Raw genomic sequence first — 19,497 nt, forward strand, 5'->3', positions numbered from 1 at the left:
TGATTTATAGGGACAGCGGTTAAACTTCCAAACCTGCCATTAATTCGTCCAACAATTTCATGAACCTGACTGGTAAGTTTCTGATCTGTGGTAATGCAAAATAAGCTGGGTTATAACTCCAAAATAAGAGAAGGCATATACAGAAGCGAAAATTGAAGGAGGTGAAAATATTTTGGATACAACGAGAAAGAGCAATACCAGTAGCCAAACAAAAGTCATAAACAAACTACTTATCATATACAAATATACAGTTACGTCATGTAAGTTACATGGGCAAACAACAAATGATTAAAACAAAAATGCCCAGCTACATCATGTTAGTCATAAAAGCAGCAGCAGCTTTGTCAGATTCAATCACCAGGACGAAGAGGATGGCAGGTGGAATCTAAAGACTAGTCTCTTCTACATGCAGATAACATACAAAAAGCACTTGACAAGGAATGGGCTTACACTCAGGAACATCGGTTCTCGTTGGCACTGCAATTTGCAGCAAAACCACTTTGTCACGCCAGATTGGGTTTTCCTCAAGAAAGTTTTCAAAGGCAAGTATCTTTTGAGGGATTCCTTTGATCATATCACGTCGATCAACACCCAACATTACCTGTTATGCCACAGTCATTACCAGCATATATATTAGAGCATCTCCAGCAAAGCTTTTCTACTATTTAGGGGAGCCTATTTTAAAATTTATCTCCGAGAGTTCTGGCTACTTTATCTAGTTTCAAATTTTAAAGTGACGTACCGAACTATTAAGCATATATATACAATGAGAGTTGCTTCTCTAATACATCACCATATGTAACGAACTGTAGAGAAAACTAAAGATCCCAATACGTCTCCATCACTAGTCCTACACTCTACCTATACCCCTAGTCATCCTTTAAGAGGTTTCACTTCAGTACAATCAGAAACTAATACCCAACACCCACGGTCAATCGTGGAGAGGTACTGCCGAAGCACAATGGCCAGCGGTCATATTTTACAATTTGTGTTTAAGTAATATAATTCAAAACTTAAAAGGTGTTTGCGTGCAACAACAACATTTACCTTTCGACCTGCAAATCTTTCTTTTAGTTCCCTAATGTGTTCTTGGACTTGAGGAACCTCAAGTGCTCGTATGAAGCGATCTGAATCTGTTCCAATAGGAAACTGAAATTTCAAGCACAGAAACTAAGCAAGATTCGATAATGTTCATATCTCTGATAAAGACTAAATTTTGTTTGCTGTTAGGAATAACAATTAACCTCAAAGAAAAGAATATAATTTTTTTTTTTTTTTTGTAGTTCTTTTGTAAGATCATTTTTTGACAGTAGATGGCCTTAGCAACAAGCCGGCATCAATTTGTAGTGATTAGGCAAAGTAGGCACTAGTCTGATACTGGTACATACAAATTTGATAGTCAGGAATTTAAGATACATATCTGCATACAATCGATCATCCCATATTGCTATTAAGACACAACAGAGTAACAGAAAGGCTTGATAATTAAGATGTAGATGACATTAAGTGATGCATTACTACTTCAATGTTAGACTAAACTAAATTAAAGAAGATCCATCGGTGCTTCATGCGTAAAGATGCCTCACTTTTATCTTTTGTACGTGAGCTAATTACCATCAAGGGAAGTCCATATTGAAGGAAACAAAATGAGAAACAGAAAGAAAGTAGGAAATGGGAGCTCAATTACCAGAGAGATGAAGCGGCAGACGAGATGGGATGACATGATGAACTCAATTCTCTTCTTGTCGGATTTTGACTCCGTCTTTTTGTACGAACTTATTACCAATTTTGATGTTTGGGATGTGAGAGATCTTGTGCCACTCCATGCCTTCTTCGAGAATCCTGCTTCTATCGATGCTCAAATTCTGCAGCGGGGTCTTCCAAAGGAAGTCTGGCAGTGTCTTCAGCTTGGGACAGTAATCAATCTCTAATGTAGAAAGGCATGGCATTACCTTAATACTTGCAAGAGAATCTTTACTCAACCCAGCTGGCATTCCTTCCCACTCCTCCCACTCCCGCAGGTAGTAGAACACCAGTTTCTTCAGATTTGGGAATGAAGTGACTTCAAGTGATGATGATGAAGATGAGGATGATTCGAGGGAATACTCATGTCCCACCTTTTTCAATTCATCCATGTTGCGAAATCGCAGTATTTCAAGGGACACCAATTTCCCCAAAACTAGAAGAGGAACAAATTCACACCCATGGCATGCATAGAAGGCAAGGTGTCTCAAATTATGTAATGACACGTTCAACCATCTGGGGCCGCACAAAGTGGTGCCACTGTAATTGTAGATCTTTAAAGCTTCCAGATTTGGATTTGGCTGCAACGCGTTCAGCATTTCTTCCTGGATGATACTGTCTTTTGTCCCATTCCACAAGTTTAGTGTCAAAGAAACAAGGTGTTTCTGGTTCACCAAGTTTGCTTGCTCCGCATAGTCCTTAGCGGCATCATTCACTGGCTCCCACCAGCTTACTTCAAGCTTCCCCTGAAGCTGATCCATGTTTCTCAGGTCACTTGCCTTGGAGCCATCGTGAGATATATTAACTTGATCCAGAGTCTGTAGACTCGTCAGCTTGGCAATTGACTTCGGCAACTTCATATGCCTATCACATCCCTTAACACGGAGATGCCGCAAGGTGATCAGCTTTCCCATGCCCTCGGGTAACTCTTCGAGACCTCCGCACTTTTCAAGTCTCAAGGTTTCCAAATTGATCAAGTTACACAAAGTGTCGGGTAATCTCTTCCACTTGTTGCAAGACAAATCCAAATACCTCAAGTGCACCAACCCGCCAACCTCCTCGGGAAGCTCTTCGACACCATTATCCCTCAAATTCAAGGTCCTCACGCATTTTAGTTGCGAAACAAACTCTCGGTCGAGACTAGTAATTCGACAACTAAAAGTTGCAAGGGTCCTTAAACTTCTACGCCTATCAAAACAAACAGAAAATGGACCATCGCGTGCAGACGTTATGGTTAAATGGCGAAACTTATTCCCCACTGGTACCTCTACTTTGGTTTTACCTTGGACATCCAAGACAGAACATTCATTCTTGGTCAAAAACTGAAGGAAGTCGTGCACAATGTCATGCATTTTGCACCTTTTAATATTTCCAAATTTATCTTTCACAAAATCTTGAAAGAAAGACCGCATTACTAAGTTATTGAAATATGAGTCTCCAATGTTTACTGTTGTCTTTTCAGTAATTGAACCAAGATAACTTTGTGACATCCACAACTCAATCAAATTTTTTTTGTCAATTATATGGTCTTTTGGGAAAGTAACACAATATAAGAGACAACATTTGAGTATTGGAGTTAAATCATAATAACTTAGTAACAACGGTGGAAAAACTTGTTGCTCAAACAGTGTATCCAACTCCCAGATTTCATTACTCAAAACATCTTGCCATTCTTTCTTTGTTTTCTTATAGCTCATGAGACCACCTAAGGTCTTGGCAACAAGAGGCAACCCTTTGCACTTCTTTACAATTTCTCTACCAATAGGTTCTAAAATTTTACACTCATCTTGATTTCTATTGGTAAAGGCAATTCTAGTGAACAATAACCAACAATTTTCGTCACTCAACACCTTCAAATTGATTGTGTTATCAGCTGCTCCCATCATCCTAGCCACTTCTTCTTTTCGTGTAGTGACTACTATTTTACTACCTACATCACCATTCTGTAAAAGTAGCTTCAACTTTTCCCACTTCCTATAATCCTGGTTCCACACATCGTCTAAGACGAGGAGAAACTTTTCCCCCTCAATAGACTTGTGCACACACTGGAAGCAAGCTTCTAGGTTATTCGAAATGGAATTGACATTTCGATCAAGCTGTCCAATGATGTCTTTGGCTATGTTGAGCTCATCAAATGGCTCCGAGACACAAACCCAATTTCGTTTTGTGAAATTGGCCTTAACCCTATCATCATTATAGGCTAGTTGGGAAAGTGTTGTTTTCCCAATTCCACCCATCCCTACAATAGGGATGACAAGAGGGCTCTGCCCTTCAGGATTGCTCTTACTCAACAACTTAGCCACCAACAATTCCTTTTCATCTACCCGACCAAATGTTTGATCAACAAAAGAAGTAGTCTTTTGTCGCTCGACATGCTCAGTACCACTTTTTGTGTACTGAAAGTTATAATTCTGCCTCCTATTAGCAATTGTTGCTAACCTTTCATTAAGATCTTTAATCTTTTGAGCAATGTCGTGACGATAAATAACTCGACTAACTTGGCCAGAACAAAAGAAAGCAGTAGGAATGCATAGACATACCTTCTTCTTAGTCGTATCAACAGCATTTCCACTTTCTTCTTTCTCTTGTTTCTCAATATGTAGCCTCAGAATTTCAGTGTTCCAATCATCCAACACATCCTCCATCTCGTTGGACACGTCCTTTAAATCATCCAGCCACAACTTTACAGAAGCCTCTTTCACTTGCCTCTCCTCTGCATCTTTGAGCACAGCCTCTATTGCTCGAAAATTGTGGGTGAGATTTGCAACATCTTTCTCGACATTCACAACCAATTTCACATGTTGTTCTACTTGTTGATGGATGATTGAAGCCAGTTGTTCTAGGAGAACAGAAACGAGTGCTTCAGCCATCAGAAATTGAAGTACTTGTGGTGGAAACAAGGGAAGAAATTTGAAACGAGAACGATACAATCAGAAAGGGAAACAAACTAGGGGTTGGGCTTGTGGTATCAACATATTCTTCCCCAAACAGCTTTATAATGATGAGGTTGAAGAATGTTTCCAAGGCAGTGCTAGCATAACCACTAGCTCACGGCAATGGAGAGTTGAAGTTATTCCTTGCTCCTTTGCCTCACTTGATGCTTTTCCTTAGTTTCTTTGCCTTTCATCCTCTTCCTTTTCTATTTGTTCGAGTTTCATTTCTGAAGGCCTAGTATTCTTTACTTCATCCTTTTTCATTTCTTGTATGTTTCATTTCAGTTTGGTATCAGACCAATCCTCAAAAATCAATGGTGTAATTACTTGTTCTATGAAAACTTTCTAAAAATTCAAAGGTAACTGTGTTTAATAAAACCCTATATTAAGAGAAGCAAATCAGGATAAGGATTTGCATAAATCTCTCTGAGAAAATGAAATTTACATTAACAAGTTCAACCCCCAAACCCCACTATTTGTGTAGGTGATACAAATCGCTAAATGCAATGCGGCATGTCATTGTTGATCAATAATTTGGTAAAATGTTGAGATACAAGTTCAACAAATAAAATAATACCTAACTACATGTTGTCCAATTTGGTAAGAGTAAATAGCAGAATAGATGACTGCAAGGCTTGTACAAGGCCATCCCTGAAGGGAGTCTGGGAAGAAGAAAAGTATCTAGTGCCTATATTGTAGTTGACTGATACCGGACTAGAGGTTATCTCTCAGCCATTTTAAAGCACCATTTGCAACAGACCTGAAAATTCCAACATCTTGAAGGGTCAACTGCACTGAATAGCAAAGATAAAAAGCAAAAATGGTATCCAACCAATGACATAGTACCGTTCGTGAAAACAATATAGCATCACAATGCACAAGAGCTTTCTATTCAATCAAAGGCTACCGTCTATGCATGTGTATGTATATCCCAATTTTCTAACATAAGTACATAACAACCCTAGGAAATTGGTAAGCAACGGATTTTTTCCCTTTGATTAGATTTACAGTTTACACTTGATAATTGACCACTATATTAAGTAGGGAGTATATGACAGATGACAGAGATGAGTGAGCTTACCCCGCAAAGTCTTTTAACTTCTTCCATGGGTCACTCGAATCTTCTTCTTCCACTGTTTCACCTGCAACAGTTCCCACCTCAGTTTGCGTCTTTGCTACAGAATGAAGAGAAGAATTCAAGTCAGATAAATTTATACACCTAATCTGAAAGAAAAGTTCTGCCATGCATATCATCTATATCCACTCACCCTCAGTTTCAAAATTTAAATATGTTTACCAAGGGATTTGAAATCTCTCAGGATGAGTGCTCATATATGCACAAACAAAGAGTGCATCCTCATATGGTAAAAGTGAGCACTTACCAACTGGCTGAGTCTTGGGTCGAGTACGTGAACGGCTGGCGGTAGTATTACTGAGTAAAGCAAGTTCTTCAAGCAATTCACGTTCCTTGACACTACATGAAAAGAAAATCTGTGGGGTTAAATTCCAGTAGTGATGTCCATTCTTTACAGCTTACAACATTACAAGGTTTAACCGCATATATCTTTCCTCCCTCTACTCCCCTTTCCCGATTTCAGTACATATTTGAGATTTTCTGCACAGCCCAACCAAGTATGCAGGTGAGCAGTGACCCCTGCCTTTCAACAGTTCTATTCTCTCTTTGATTGTCCTTTTGTTTCTGAGGTTTAAGTATCGTTTGGAAGCTACTTCTATATATTCTGTACAGATCTAACTCATCTAAGTCTCGACAAAGTAGTTCTGTTTAATTTAAATCCATCTTTCTGGCATGTTAGTGTCTTCTACTGTCATAAGGATGTTCTAACACTCACACAGCTTATATGGTTCTACAGAACATACACCAAAAAAAACTTGAAACACGTTATAGACTAACAGTGAATTGAACTGAGAAAAGGACAGGAGAAGGGAAATGAAGAAGTGACACTTCAGCTACCCTATACAAAATAGAGAGAACTATTACCTGGTACGATTCGGTATGACTACTTTTATTGTAAACACATGGTCACCACGAATAGATGGCTTGTTTAGCTTTGGTACTCCTTTTTTAGCCAGGACTAGAATATCACCTGGTTGGGTACCCGGTGGAATTTGTAGTGTTGTTAATCCTTCAACTGTTTTAACCTGTTACTCATGCCAGAACCTCCATCAGTGGTCATGCCAGATACACGCGTGAGGAAAAGGCAGTAAAGAGAACATGTACCAAAACAAACATGGTAATCACTACACATCTATACAATCGAGTTGGTCCAGTAAAAGAAATTCAATTCTGAAAGCTCAGACAGATATAATAAACTAATTGGTCCGAAAAGTGCAGAAGCACAATACACATGTGACATAGTGAAAGGAGCAATCACTGTGTGAGCAAGAAGATCTGAACATGAATCAAAACTTTACCTGAACAACAGTTCCCAATATGGCGTCCAGATAGCTTATAGATACTGTTGAATAGAGATTAATCCCATCTCTTCGAATTCCTTCTATTTCTTCAACATCAAGATATACATAAAGATCCCCGGCAGGGCCCCTGATGGAAAAACAAAATCAACACTTGATTCTAAACCATGTGCCATAATATGACACAAATTACGAAATTATAGGTACAGAATCACAGGATATATTTACTGATTCTCTCAGGAATAAGAAAAAAACTACCAACTATTCCACCCGAGGATTGAAAGCAATATTATGAGTACGGGAATAAGGCAACTTTAGTAACATGACAAATTTGAATAAGACAAATTTAATAAAATATGAAAATTGACACCTAGATGCACTTGTCAAAAAGCACAGATACATTTATCCATATAACATACATATTCTAAGAGAACAAGGGGAGCAGGAGAAAAGATATAGAAAAATAATCTAAAGAAACAAGATGAAGAAGTCTCCAATCAACTTCACATGATATTTTTATTTTTTTTGTATTTTGGATTAATAATCAGTATCAAACTTTGTAGATGACTGAAGTTATCCAGCATGCTAGTTGAATAAGAAGTTAATGCAATATTCACTCAATGATCAATAAGAAGTTAATCCATATTACGGAACCAAAGAATTTTATGTTAAGGGATGTTCAATTGTAGATACCAAAGTTTAAAATATGGGTAGTGATTAGACATAACAACACTGAAACGTAAGGATATAGCAACAAACATTTGTTTCAGAGCTTAATATCACAAGAACATGTAGCCTATAATGGAAATATCATAGCTTAAACAAAAGAAGCCAGTAACATGGATGTTTGTTCAATGATCTATCCAAACAAAAGGCAAATTCAAACACCTACCCTCTCGGTCCAGCATCTCCCTCTCCGGCAACTCTGAGAATACTTCCCTTGCTAACACCAGGAGGAACTTTCACTTTAATACTTTTCTTAACACGAACACGTCCTTCTCCAGAGCACTTCCGACAGTATTCTGAAATAACTTCACCGTCACCGCCACAAGTCGGACATGCAGAAACCTAAAATGAACAGAAAGATAACTCAAAACCACCAACCAAATATTTTTCCTCAGAAGATAAGGTACCAGTAATTCAGGTATGCAATATAAACTTGAAAGTAATCCCTTAGTCATAGATACTTGGGATAATGTACCAAAGTGCATAGCAATCGGTAACATATAGGACTCACTTAGCAAATTCAGCTCTACCTAAGAATCATGATTGGTCATTATGTCATTTCTCACTACTTAAATCATTTTATGTTTGGTCTTCGTATGTGGTTTGGCCATCTTTTTATCTGATTTACTTGTAATTTTTACAGGGTACAGTTTATATACTAAGTTTGGGCAACCCTCTCAACAACTAAGAGATCCATTCAAGGAACACGGGGACTAGTTGAAGTATGATCCTCGATACTTTCAATTGGGATGATGAAAAATCATTTCCCCCTTTTACATTTTGGTTGGAACTTTAGGCAGTTCACAAAAAAAGATAGCGGAGACAGCACCCTAAGCCATCATTCCACATTTATGTAATTATACGTAAATTCTTCGTATCCCAATTGCACCATCTAAAGGCAACCATTTGTGCCTTCTCATGTCAGATCAGGTTGTAAAACCCTTATTCAATTCTAATCGAGTAGCATACCTGAGAAAATATATGAACAGAGTATAGTTTATCATTTTGTTGCATAACCACAACATTTTATTTTGGGTCAAAATCAAGATCGTCTTACATAACATTTGTTGATTTAGTATGAGCATTTTACAGACTCTGACCACGCCACCACCAACAAAAGACTACAACAATCTTAGGAAAACAAAGCTCTAGCATAAAATTCAATTGCATACTTGAGTTGGTGGTAGTACATGGCGACCATAGTGGCATAACCTATGCCATTATTCATCAGGAAGAATTTGACTTGTGGCAGATGCTTCATACCAGTTCTACGGTTTCTCCCACTTATTCCTTGGACGTAGATATCAACTTGATCCTAACAACATACGGACACTACATGCCACAAAGGTCAAAAGCCTTGTAAAACACACTGACAGCTGATATTATACCTTCATATCCTCCCACGAAATTTGTACTTTACTTTGCAGGATTAATATCCTAGTGCTGATTGAAAGAAACGTAAATTTAAATCAAATCAATTTCCCCACCACGGAATATGTGAATACTATATATCAACTATATGATTGAATAACCAAACCGTATTGAATGGACTTCAAGAGTATCAACAATTGATATACTCTTTAGTGCGTTCAGTAAGAGAAAGGACAAATTTCTAAACCACAGGACCGGAAAATAGAATGTGAAAATTTTACCATATGCACTTGTCCCACTACAAGTTCAGGTCTGTTCGGCCTTGCTTTTGAAAGGCCTAAGAGCGCTTTTCAAATTCTCTAAATCAGTTTTTGTACCAGGAAGCTCAAAACACTTTTAAACGGGTCTAAAACTCACCCAAGACACATTCTTTTTTCTTCTGGAATTATATTATGTATGAATATTTACTTTTATAGTTTTATTAATTTAAAAGCATTTTTGGGTCTCCAAAAGTCAAAATCCCAAACAGTTCCAGAATTTTCTTCAGAATTTGATTGTTAGCCGACAGTATTCCTTAATGTGATTCCCAAACGAAGGAACATAAAAATAAACACAACACTGACAGAGAAACCAGAAAACCAAAGTTACCTGAGAAAACAAGCCAAAAGGTGTCTGCTCTGTCCTCATAACTTGACCCCTCCCACCACAAGTAGAACATATCCTCCTTTTAGAGCCTACTTTTGCTCCGCTTCCAGCGCAAACTTCACATGTTTCCAGATGGGAAAGTTCAAATTCTTTTTCCACTCCAAATATAGCCTCAGAAAATTCTAAAGTGATGTCATAACTGAACATATGTGGATCAGGAGTCAACTAAGAAGTCGTCCATGGTAAATTCATTTTGTATCACAACAATACTGAACAAAAGGAGAATGAAGGCATTTATAAAAAACAGAAAGGTAGTGAAAAGAACAAGTAGCAGTACTTCCAAAACAGAAATGAACAGTGAGGCACTAATATTCTTTATCAATATGTTGTCATACTGAGAAGGCATCCTGAAGGTTATCAAACATAAATGAAGGACTTGAAAATCAAGTGCTATGACTATTGCAAACAACCCAAACACTGCCTAAGCAACCCAAGATAAAGAGCTTTATAGATATCTCAACTAAAGTAATATTTTCTGGCAATAAATCACTTTCAAACTGCTTTATATAAAATTGTACTCGACCTATGTTTTCCTGGAGAACAAATAACTAATGAGGTATCCACAAATACCCTGCCAATTACACTTACTTTTAACACGGGGTTTGACATTTGTAGAAAAATGAAGAAAAAATATTGAACAGAAGCAATCATATATTAACTATTAGGTAAACTTAGAATCGCCAACGCCAAAAAGAAAGGTCACCTAAACTCAAACTATACAATTTCTTTATCATTCATGGTTACCCTTGGCAGAAACTGACCTTATTCAAGAACTGATGGGTGTTGTATGCAACAATATAACTCACCGTATATCTTCACCCTTAGTAACAGTACTACGACGACGTGTTTCAAAACGAGTATCCATATCAGGGAAAGGATTGCTTGACCCGAAAAATGTCTCAAACAGATCGAAAGGATTAGTCTGCACAAAAACAAAACAAAATTGTGTTAAGATTTAAACATATAATATGCATCACTATGCAACTGGTTATGGAAACTTTGCACAACTCAATAGATGTTTATACAGGTCTATTCCAGTACCACATAATAATACCAGAAGCGCTTTCAAAAATAAGAACAACATTGCATTTAACTAAATTAAACATTCATTAAATAACTCGGATTAACAATTGGAGAGAAAAATAGAGATAGTTTTTGAGATTTCAACACTTCTCCAAGAAATGGACATATTAATGAGAAACTAGGAAATCAATAAAGAAACCGCGAGAGCATTCTATGCCATTGATTACAGGTGATCAATATTTGCTAATAAGATATGTATAGTCTAAAAGCCCTTCAAGAGATGTACTGAAAGTACCAAGAACAATAACCAATAAATAAACCAAAATGTAAAATTGGACACACACTCCAGAAGCAAAGAAACTATCCAAAGTTAGCATACATATTCTAAACAATTTTGCTATGGAAGATGTTTACTTTATAGAGAATGTTGCAAAGACACTGGGATATAGTCTATAGCTTTTTAAATGATACTGCTATAGTGATCTATACAAATGTTGCCGAGAAAGTAGCAAATATTGTAATATATTCGATCAGTCTAATTGTGAAAAAGGAAAAACGAATCATTAATCATGAGAGAACTTGGTGCAAAGTAGGCTATCATGTGCAAGACTAAAAGGTATATATGTGTTGTGCAAGTCTAAGTATTTACTGTGCCTTCTTAAGTCCTGAGATAAAGACAGCATGGCAATATCATTGACATGCAAGTTTGCACATTTTGTGCACGCATCAAGAAACTGCCACCTTTTTAAATTCAGTGTACAAGATGAGATTAGAAAATAAAAACAAAAAACAAATAATAAGAATCTGAACCCAAGTGCACTACCGTATAGGTTGAAGATCCACCACTCATCGTGCTCTTAACTCCAGCTTCACCATATTGATCATATAAAGCCCGTTTCTTATCATCTGATAGCACCTGACAGTGTTGTACTTCAGAATTCAAAAGACAGTATTATAAATTTGAAACGAAGCAATGAATCATGGGATATAGTACAATTATATTCACAGCAGGGTACTAACACCAGATCTAATGAGAGTATGAGACCAACTGAAAAACAAAAAGACTTTATCATGTTTAAAGATTCATATAGAAGAAAAGCCCAGAAATTGTTGATGTCAGGGACAGAGATGGAAGTTGTGCTTGAAAAAATGACGGGACATATATGATCCAAATAACAGAGATGATATAGACTGCTTAACACTGTTGCTCAATGAATCATAATTTCAAGGATATGAAGCATATGCTTCCATTGCAGTTCTGTACAGAACTGCTTATATGATAGAAAAGAGAAACCTTGAACAAAATATTAACAGTGATCTAAAAAGAAAAATTGTGGGGCACCAAATTTGAAACATGAATGGTCAAAATAAGGAAGCAAACAAGGGAAATACGAGACCCACATGTGTATTAGTTAAAAAAAAATACAAAAATAAAAGTATAGAAAAATTTCTGATTAAAGTTTGATAATTTATTTCCTGTATTTTTGCACTTACGAAGATTATGTCGGTAAATCAAAACCAAAGAGAACTACCACCACAAGTATACCAAACACAATGCAGTAATGCACTCTCAGTAAAACCAGTCTTAAGTTATTGAGTTCATCACTTCATGCCTTAATCTGAAGATGCAACAAATACACGTCTTTGACTCAGACTAAAAAGAATAAAAGAAATTAGGCATACCTCATATGCAGCACTGATCTCTTTAAACTTCTCAGTTGCTCCCGGTTGCTTGTTGACATCAGGGTGGAACTTAAGAACACAATAATACACATAAGCGTCGGCATTACACTAAAGAAACTCACATAAATACACTGAATACCGATAAACAAGCAACTGTAATCACAACCACCAAATAGCTCCTCTACCTCACACAATACATATCGGATAAATGACAATGGCACTCAAATTCCTTGCGAATCAAACCTCAACTAAAATCAACCTCATAGTAGTTAATAACTAGATTCAGTTATAAAATTTCCAGGCCAAATAAATTCACAGAGGTAAAAGAAAAAACTCATACATTGAAGCTAAGTAGAGTGAAATCAACCACGGCGGAGTGAAACGAATTAGGTACCTGGCGAGCTAATCGTCGGTAAGCTGTTTTGATTTCCTTGCTGGAGGCGCCTTTATTGACGCCGAGAGTGGAGTAGTAATCGCCGGAAGCGGCGAAGACAGTCGCAACGCGGCGTGTCGTACTCGACTTGTTGTTCCGTGGACGAGTGGAATTGAGCGAGACGAAGCTCCTGCGGGTCCCGCCGAGGGCCAACGAAGAAGACGAAGTAGAAGGCGACGGAGGAGGAGGGAAGAGGAGGTGGGGAGAGGAGGTGGGGAGGAGAGAGAGGGCCGCGGCGGCCATCTGGGAAGTCAGGCCTAACAAGTGAGTGGAGTGTCCATTGGTGATTGATTAGGTAGTGATGAGAGCTGAGGAGTATGAATGGATGGATGGGATGGTGGTGAAGTGGCAGAGCTTGGAGGCCAAACGATGTGTGGTCAATGCTGCGACTCCGTTTCAGGCACCACGTTTTAAATTAAGGCTCTCCTCGTTCGGGTCAGGGTCCGGGTATGGGTTTTAAGCCGGGCTCGTGTCGCAAAATAAATATTTCATACCAATTCGTTCTGTTTCCCATTCGATTTAATACCATATTTTTCATTGCAAATTAGTAAACACGCAATTAATTTTACATCCACTTAGTCACATAGAAGTGGAATGGTGTGCCAAAACTACACCATTCCATTTCCATGTTCATTTCGTCAATACAACACACACCGGTATGGTATAACATGACGTGTGGTTTTTCACTCTATGCTTTAACAGAAAATGAGGTGCGAACTGATGGATGATAAATTAGATTTAGTACAAAAAGAAAAGAACGAATAGATAACCAACCTTGGAATTCTATAGGAAAGTGATTGCTAACATTAGGATGACAGAAATTGTCCATACATTCAAACCAACGAAATAATTGAAAGGAATCATACACTAACAGGTGACCAAATTAGACCAAAAAAAAAAAACCAGAACTACTATTATTTTAGCATGTGTGCTTGTTCACTGTAACCCTACGAGGACCAACCAGATGCAAACAGCATTCCAAGGTCACAACGGCAGAGAGAAAAGTAGCTCAAGTATATCCATCTCCGTAAGAACCCTCTTCTTGTTTTACAAGCTTAGACATGTATAAATACAAATTCGCCAATATTAAACCTGACAATAAAGTTAACCACTTCCGCAATTGATCGACACATCCCGACTGACCTGAACTGGAAACATCAACACTGTAAAGCAGCTCCGATCTACAAAAGCTGACATACTTCGACAAACACAATGTGAACAGGGCGCACAACAGAACGTTTGTTGCTGACTCTATCAACAAAACACATTTCAATTTTTGTGTTTTATAATTAGAAGACATCAGGATGGAAACGTCCAGGAATGGAGTTGCCTTGTTGTGCCTGCTTCAGATGCATTGTCAAGGCATAGTTGTTGAGCTGCCACCAAACAAGAAAAGACTGATTAGCATGCCAAAAAGAAAATTTCTTACTTTAAAAGACAAACATATTTAAGAGCACTCAAGTAAACAACATACTAGTGTTATCTTCATAAAACATTCAAGAAAATGGTCCGTTTTCAGATCTTTTACTAAATTATCAAAATCAATAATTAAACTGTAAGCAGTAAGTACAGATTCTGACCTCAAGTGTCCTCATCTGTTCCTGGTATTGAGTTACTAACTGTTTCAGATGCTGAAATTCTTGGTTTCTGCCCTCATACTCTTTCTGACGTTCATGCTGAATAGACACAGCACGTTTGAGGACAGAATTGTCCCTTATCAGTCCTTCAATTTGTTCTTTCAGTAGCATATTCTCCTGATAATCATAAAACAATTATCAGATAAGCACTCCGTAATAGAGATAATAATTACAAAATTATTTATAACATCCCTCCTATTAGCACTTTGACGTAAATCAATGTCTACCATTGGTTATTTTAAATTGTGTTTCATGAAAAACTATCAACTGCCATGAATAAATACCAACTCAAAGTGGCATGTGTAAGAATTATAAACTAGGAGTCACCTTTTGAAAATTTTGGGCTGCTTCCGCACCAGCACGTGAACTGATGGACTTCTCTAAAACCTCTAGCACTTTTGCAGCACGTCCCCTAGCATCATCCACGCTAGTGGCACTCATCATTTCCCTGACAAATAATTCAACCCATTCCGCACCATCTGCAGGAAGGTTGCTTGGAGCTGATGTATTCTCAGAAGCAGCAGCCGCTTCCTCATCCGTTAATATCCCTGACAAATTATCAAAACTCTGAGTAGTTGAAAAGACACTAATCCAAATATTAACTATTGTCTTATTGTTACTAGCATATTCAAATTGAACAGCTGATACAAGACTTAGGAATAATGAGCAACTGTTCAAGGATTAACTTGATATGCCAAGTCCTATGCCAATTTTTTTGGCTATAAATCACAAAAATCTGAAGCACCAAATAAGAATGGTTAGTAACCATAATGTGAGATGGATCCAGAAGAAAGGTGTGCTAATAAATACACATACAAGACAACTTGTACAGATAGATTTGTAAGTGTATTCCACTTCCTAATAGAAATTTATTTCTCATAAACCTTTGTACCAACCCCTATTCAGAAGTAGCCACGAACCGAACAGACTAACAGTCTAACAGTGTAGTACTCATAATAAGCACTCATGTGACAATCTGTACCTATGAAAGATTTTGTAAACCACTTTCTACATGAACCTCGCAAGCAGCCAAGAATTAAATCGCAAACCTCATACATGATCACTGAAGTCCTATCCAAGCTAACAAATCATGCATTATGTTCCAAATAACATAAAAAAAATAAATATATTCCAGGATGTTCCCGAGCAAGGAAACCAAACCTAGCCACAAAAAAGACGCATCATACCTTTCTGTACAATATCATTCGGCTCCGCAGCAGGGGCGGCATTTTCATCCCCATATCCAATGTGAAGCTCATTCAGTCTCTTGATAGCAGCATCAATATCATTACCACACTCTTCCAATGCTCGCTCAAGAATCTGAAAGATAAAAAAATTTCCCAATAAATCAAACAACTTTCATCAAACCCATCCATCTATTGCATTACAATGAATCATACAAACAAATCATTTCCAAAGTAAAACACAAATCGAAAATTCCAATCCATCATTACCAAAACAAACAACAGCAATTAAAAAAACCCTATCTTTGCATAAATGGAAAAGAGAGGAGATTGGGGGCAACCTGAGGGTCCATGTGGGGGAAGACGGAGCGGAGTTGATCGATAAGATAAGGAGAAGAGAATCGGACGGGGGAGGTAGAAGAGGAGCAGCGGAGTCTCTTAGTGAGCGGAGGCGACGGAGGAAGCTCTTCGAAGAAGGACCTCTTGCTTCCGCACACTGCCGCAGACATCCTTCTCAGGTTCTCTCTGAGATTTCCTGATTGCGAGCGGAGGACCAGATCCAATCCGGATTGTTGAGACCCAGAGATATAATTAGGGTTAGCAGGATTTTCAGGATTTGGGGGTTTTTCGTTTTTCAGAGATAGAATTAGGTTTTGTTTTTGGTTTTGGGTTATGGGAGAGCTTTGGTTCGGTTTTTATATGTATATGCGGGTGGTGGTGGGGGACAGAGACGGTGGACTAGAAGGCACTGCACGCGCGCTGTGGACGCGTGTAGAGTAATTTTGGCAAGAAAAAATCAAGAAGACGTTAGAAGGTTGGGAATTTTGAAAAAATAAATAGCCTTTTCCGTTTCAAGGGACAGAGACCCGATCGATCTCTGTATATGGCCTAATTTTTTGTTAGATAAGGGAAAAAAAGACAGAATTTAATACCATATTATCGAAGAAAATAACTCAAATTGATCAAAAAAGAATTATTGAAAGAATAACAGATCGTAAAGAGAATAGAGAATTGTATCTTATTCATTCATATAGAAGCACTATATAGTGTTCTACAAGGAAATATATCTTTGATATCATATCTCTATACGGAATCAAGATTCCTTATATGACTAGCATAAACCAAGACACACACATTTAGAATATTCTTACAATATAAATTATATTTTATACCGTAGTTATGGACATATTTTATTTTCTTACAAATCGAGTCTCATGTGAAACGATAAGATTTAATATTGTTAACGAGATATTTTATATCGCGAATATGAATATACTTTATTTTCTTACAAATCGAGTTTTATGTAAAACGGATTTGAAAACAAGAAAAACCTAGTAATTCGAAAATTATTTGACCAGCGTCTAATATTTTTATCTATTGTTTTCTTTTTTGGTCGGCAATATTTTTGTCTATCACTATATGAACTTTTATTTGTGTTCAAAAAAGCTTTAAAACCAAAACTATTGCAGTATTGCCCATCACTTGGATAAAGGTTTTTATTACAGAACTTTGTTGGCTTATAATCCAAGTCATTCCAAACTTGGATATACACGGAATTGGACAATGTATGACAATAACATTTTCCAAGTTCATTAGAGATAGTCATACATATTTGGTTTATATTTACAATTACCTAAGCAGCCGTTAATCAACCAACGAGCCGCTGTGGGAACCATGAGATCTGAATATGATATTTCACACAAAAATTTGGTCCAAACAAACTATACGAAAACTCCATGCTCTGTACACATTTATATGAAATGACACTGTATATCTGTTTTGAGTTCTCTACACACATTGTTTACAACATGCATCAAAGCTAAGACTATGACAAGATATCTTATCATACAGCAACAATCAGCAAGTAAAAGAGGTTTGTCATCTCTTCTTTCGGTGACTACAGTTTCTGATTCGGTTAGCAAGTTTCACAAGGTCTTTTATGTCTTCTTTATTCTCAGGCAGACCCCAAAGCCTTGGCAGGCATTGCAACTGGACCCTTTTGGATCCTCTGGTTTGCTGCAAACTGGTGAATAGCATCTTGTATACCCTCAAATGCCACCAAGTACTCTGCTGCGTCAAATTCATTAAGTATCTTCTTCAACACCAATTCCAGTGCCTTGAACCTGTTGGCATACAGCATCACATATCTGGTAGTTAGTTATCCTTTCCTTTATTTCTTTGTGAATGATATGCAGTTTTTACTTAGCAGGAACGAATTAAGGTGGTAAACCAAAAGAAAAGAGCACACACACACTAGCGAAACCAAACAACATAGCATAGGGTGTTCCAACACATGTATTTACTAGATCTGAGATAATATAAATTGCTAACAATCATGTTTCTTGATGTTGCAATAGTGGAAAAGTTTCAGAAAAACTATCAAATGAAAGAAAACAGACCTGAGTTGTTGAGCTTTTGTGATCACTCTTTCAATCTTCTTGAACTCGGAGTGAACACAAGCCAAGGCAGATCCACCTGATTGAATGTTGATTGGAGCAAATGGAAGGTATAGGATACACTTGGACTGGATTTCGGCCATCTCCTCATCAAGTATTGCCTCTTCAATCCGAATCTCATGAATGAGCTGCAATAAGAGGTGTTCCGTGCTACCAGAGATTGGGAAACAGGAAGCAGACAAGCCACGCACGAGGTCCAAAATGGCAGAGGGGCGCCAATCACCTAACCAACCAATGGAGGCAAGCTCATCAGGCGGAGTCCAACAGGGCATGAGAAGTTGGGAAATGTCCTTGAGGCGGTTTGGGACCATATCCATGTTGTAGTGGGCATGAAACCTGTTCACTTGTTCTTCAATTATCTCATCAAGTTCCCACCTTACCCTGAGCTGTTTCTCCAGCCTTGCAGTTCTGCCCTTCTGCTCTTGCCTCCACACGCCATTCTTCTCAAAAGTGAGCTCTTCACCTGAAAACCATATAACATTACATTTCCCCACAACACAGACCAAGCAAAAATAACATCCCCCATTCAAACATATAGTATGCATCATATAATGGAAAGTTGGAAACTCTATTAACATTGTCATTCTTTACAGAAGCAGCTCTACACCCTCCCATTAATACTATCCAAACCACTGTTGCGAGAACTCAATGCAGTTTTCCTAAGACTGAAACTATAACCATCTAAACTTGTGGCTTTCATCATTGGCCCAGACAAGATCAACATTCAAGTCTCCAAGAAACGATTCAAAGCATGTAAAAGGCTTCTGGAGCTCGCATTTCAAATACTGACCATCAATTGAAGACAAGTATGAGAGAATGTACCTCGTTTTGTGAGGTCTCGCTTGTAGAGGCTGATGCACTGAGACTGAACCTTTCCTTCTACTGCAAAACCACCTTCAACCGACACTCCCCCATTTCCTTCTTTCACTTCACATTCATTATCTTCATCTGGGTATTTCCTGTACCATACAAAACCAACAAAAAGATTCAAACTTGGGTCCCTTCTTTTCTTGGCACCCTAAATTGAACTCGTACCCATTTTCCATTTCATCAAGAATAGTAGAAAGAGTACATTAGGGTTCTTGAAAACCCACATTATCTTTTTTGGTCCTGATTACAATTCACAGCAACCCAGAGAGAGAGAGAGAGAGAGAGAGAGAGAGAGAGAGG

General features: G+C 37.8%; 5 protein-coding genes across 5 annotated transcripts in view; all 5 read right to left on the reverse strand.

The window, feature by feature from the left end:
- Positions 1-1,058: 1,058 nt before the first annotated feature.
- LOC101292140 (probable disease resistance protein RF45-like) lies at positions 1,059-2,149 on the reverse strand. Its single transcript, XM_004303242.1, has 2 exons — positions 1,688-2,149; positions 1,059-1,133 (listed from the first exon to the last, which is right to left on the reverse strand). Exon 1 carries the CDS (start codon positions 2,133-2,135, stop codon positions 1,731-1,733), a length of 405 nt encoding a protein of 134 aa, XP_004303290.1. The 5' UTR covers positions 2,136-2,149; the 3' UTR covers positions 1,059-1,133; positions 1,688-1,730.
- A 5-nt stretch (positions 2,150-2,154) lies between these two features.
- LOC101293620 (putative disease resistance protein RGA4-like) lies at positions 2,155-4,613 on the reverse strand. Its single transcript, XM_004305453.1, has 2 exons — positions 2,272-4,613; positions 2,155-2,179 (listed from the first exon to the last, which is right to left on the reverse strand). The coding sequence occupies exons 1-2, from the start codon at positions 4,611-4,613 to the stop codon at positions 2,155-2,157; spliced, it is 2,367 nt and encodes a 788-aa protein (XP_004305501.1).
- A 323-nt stretch (positions 4,614-4,936) lies between these two features.
- Positions 4,937-13,524, reverse strand: LOC101292433 (chaperone protein DnaJ-like). Its single transcript, XM_004303243.1, has 11 exons — positions 13,012-13,524; positions 12,618-12,686; positions 11,758-11,850; positions 10,718-10,833; positions 9,855-10,050; positions 8,002-8,177; positions 7,110-7,239; positions 6,676-6,836; positions 6,059-6,150; positions 5,758-5,851; positions 4,937-5,436 (listed from the first exon to the last, which is right to left on the reverse strand). The coding sequence occupies exons 1-11, from the start codon at positions 13,291-13,293 to the stop codon at positions 5,391-5,393; spliced, it is 1,455 nt and encodes a 484-aa protein (XP_004303291.1). The 5' UTR covers positions 13,294-13,524; the 3' UTR covers positions 4,937-5,390.
- A 292-nt stretch (positions 13,525-13,816) lies between these two features.
- Positions 13,817-16,531, reverse strand: LOC101292723. The gene is made up of 5 exons (XM_004303244.1): positions 16,213-16,531; positions 15,875-16,007; positions 15,015-15,235; positions 14,631-14,804; positions 13,817-14,426 (listed from the first exon to the last, which is right to left on the reverse strand). Exons 1-5 carry the CDS (start codon positions 16,378-16,380, stop codon positions 14,340-14,342), a joined length of 783 nt encoding a protein of 260 aa, XP_004303292.1. The 5' UTR covers positions 16,381-16,531; the 3' UTR covers positions 13,817-14,339.
- Positions 16,532-17,640: 1,109 nt separating this feature from the next.
- Positions 17,641-19,497, reverse strand: part of LOC101293915 — a 1,935-nt gene continuing 78 nt past the window's right edge. Inside the window, exons 2-4 of the mRNA XM_004305454.1 lie at positions 19,150-19,286; positions 18,271-18,790; positions 17,641-17,994 (exon numbers count right to left, since the gene is read on the reverse strand). Of these exons, the coding sequence (XP_004305502.1) occupies positions 17,826-17,994; positions 18,271-18,790; positions 19,150-19,286 (826 nt within the window). The 3' untranslated portion in view covers positions 17,641-17,825. The remainder of the gene's footprint in view (positions 17,995-18,270; positions 18,791-19,149; positions 19,287-19,497) is intronic.

This window comes from Fragaria vesca, linkage group LG6 (assembly GCF_000184155.1).
Source record: "Fragaria vesca subsp. vesca linkage group LG6, FraVesHawaii_1.0, whole genome shotgun sequence".
NCBI lineage: Eukaryota > Viridiplantae > Streptophyta > Magnoliopsida > Rosales > Rosaceae > Fragaria > Fragaria vesca.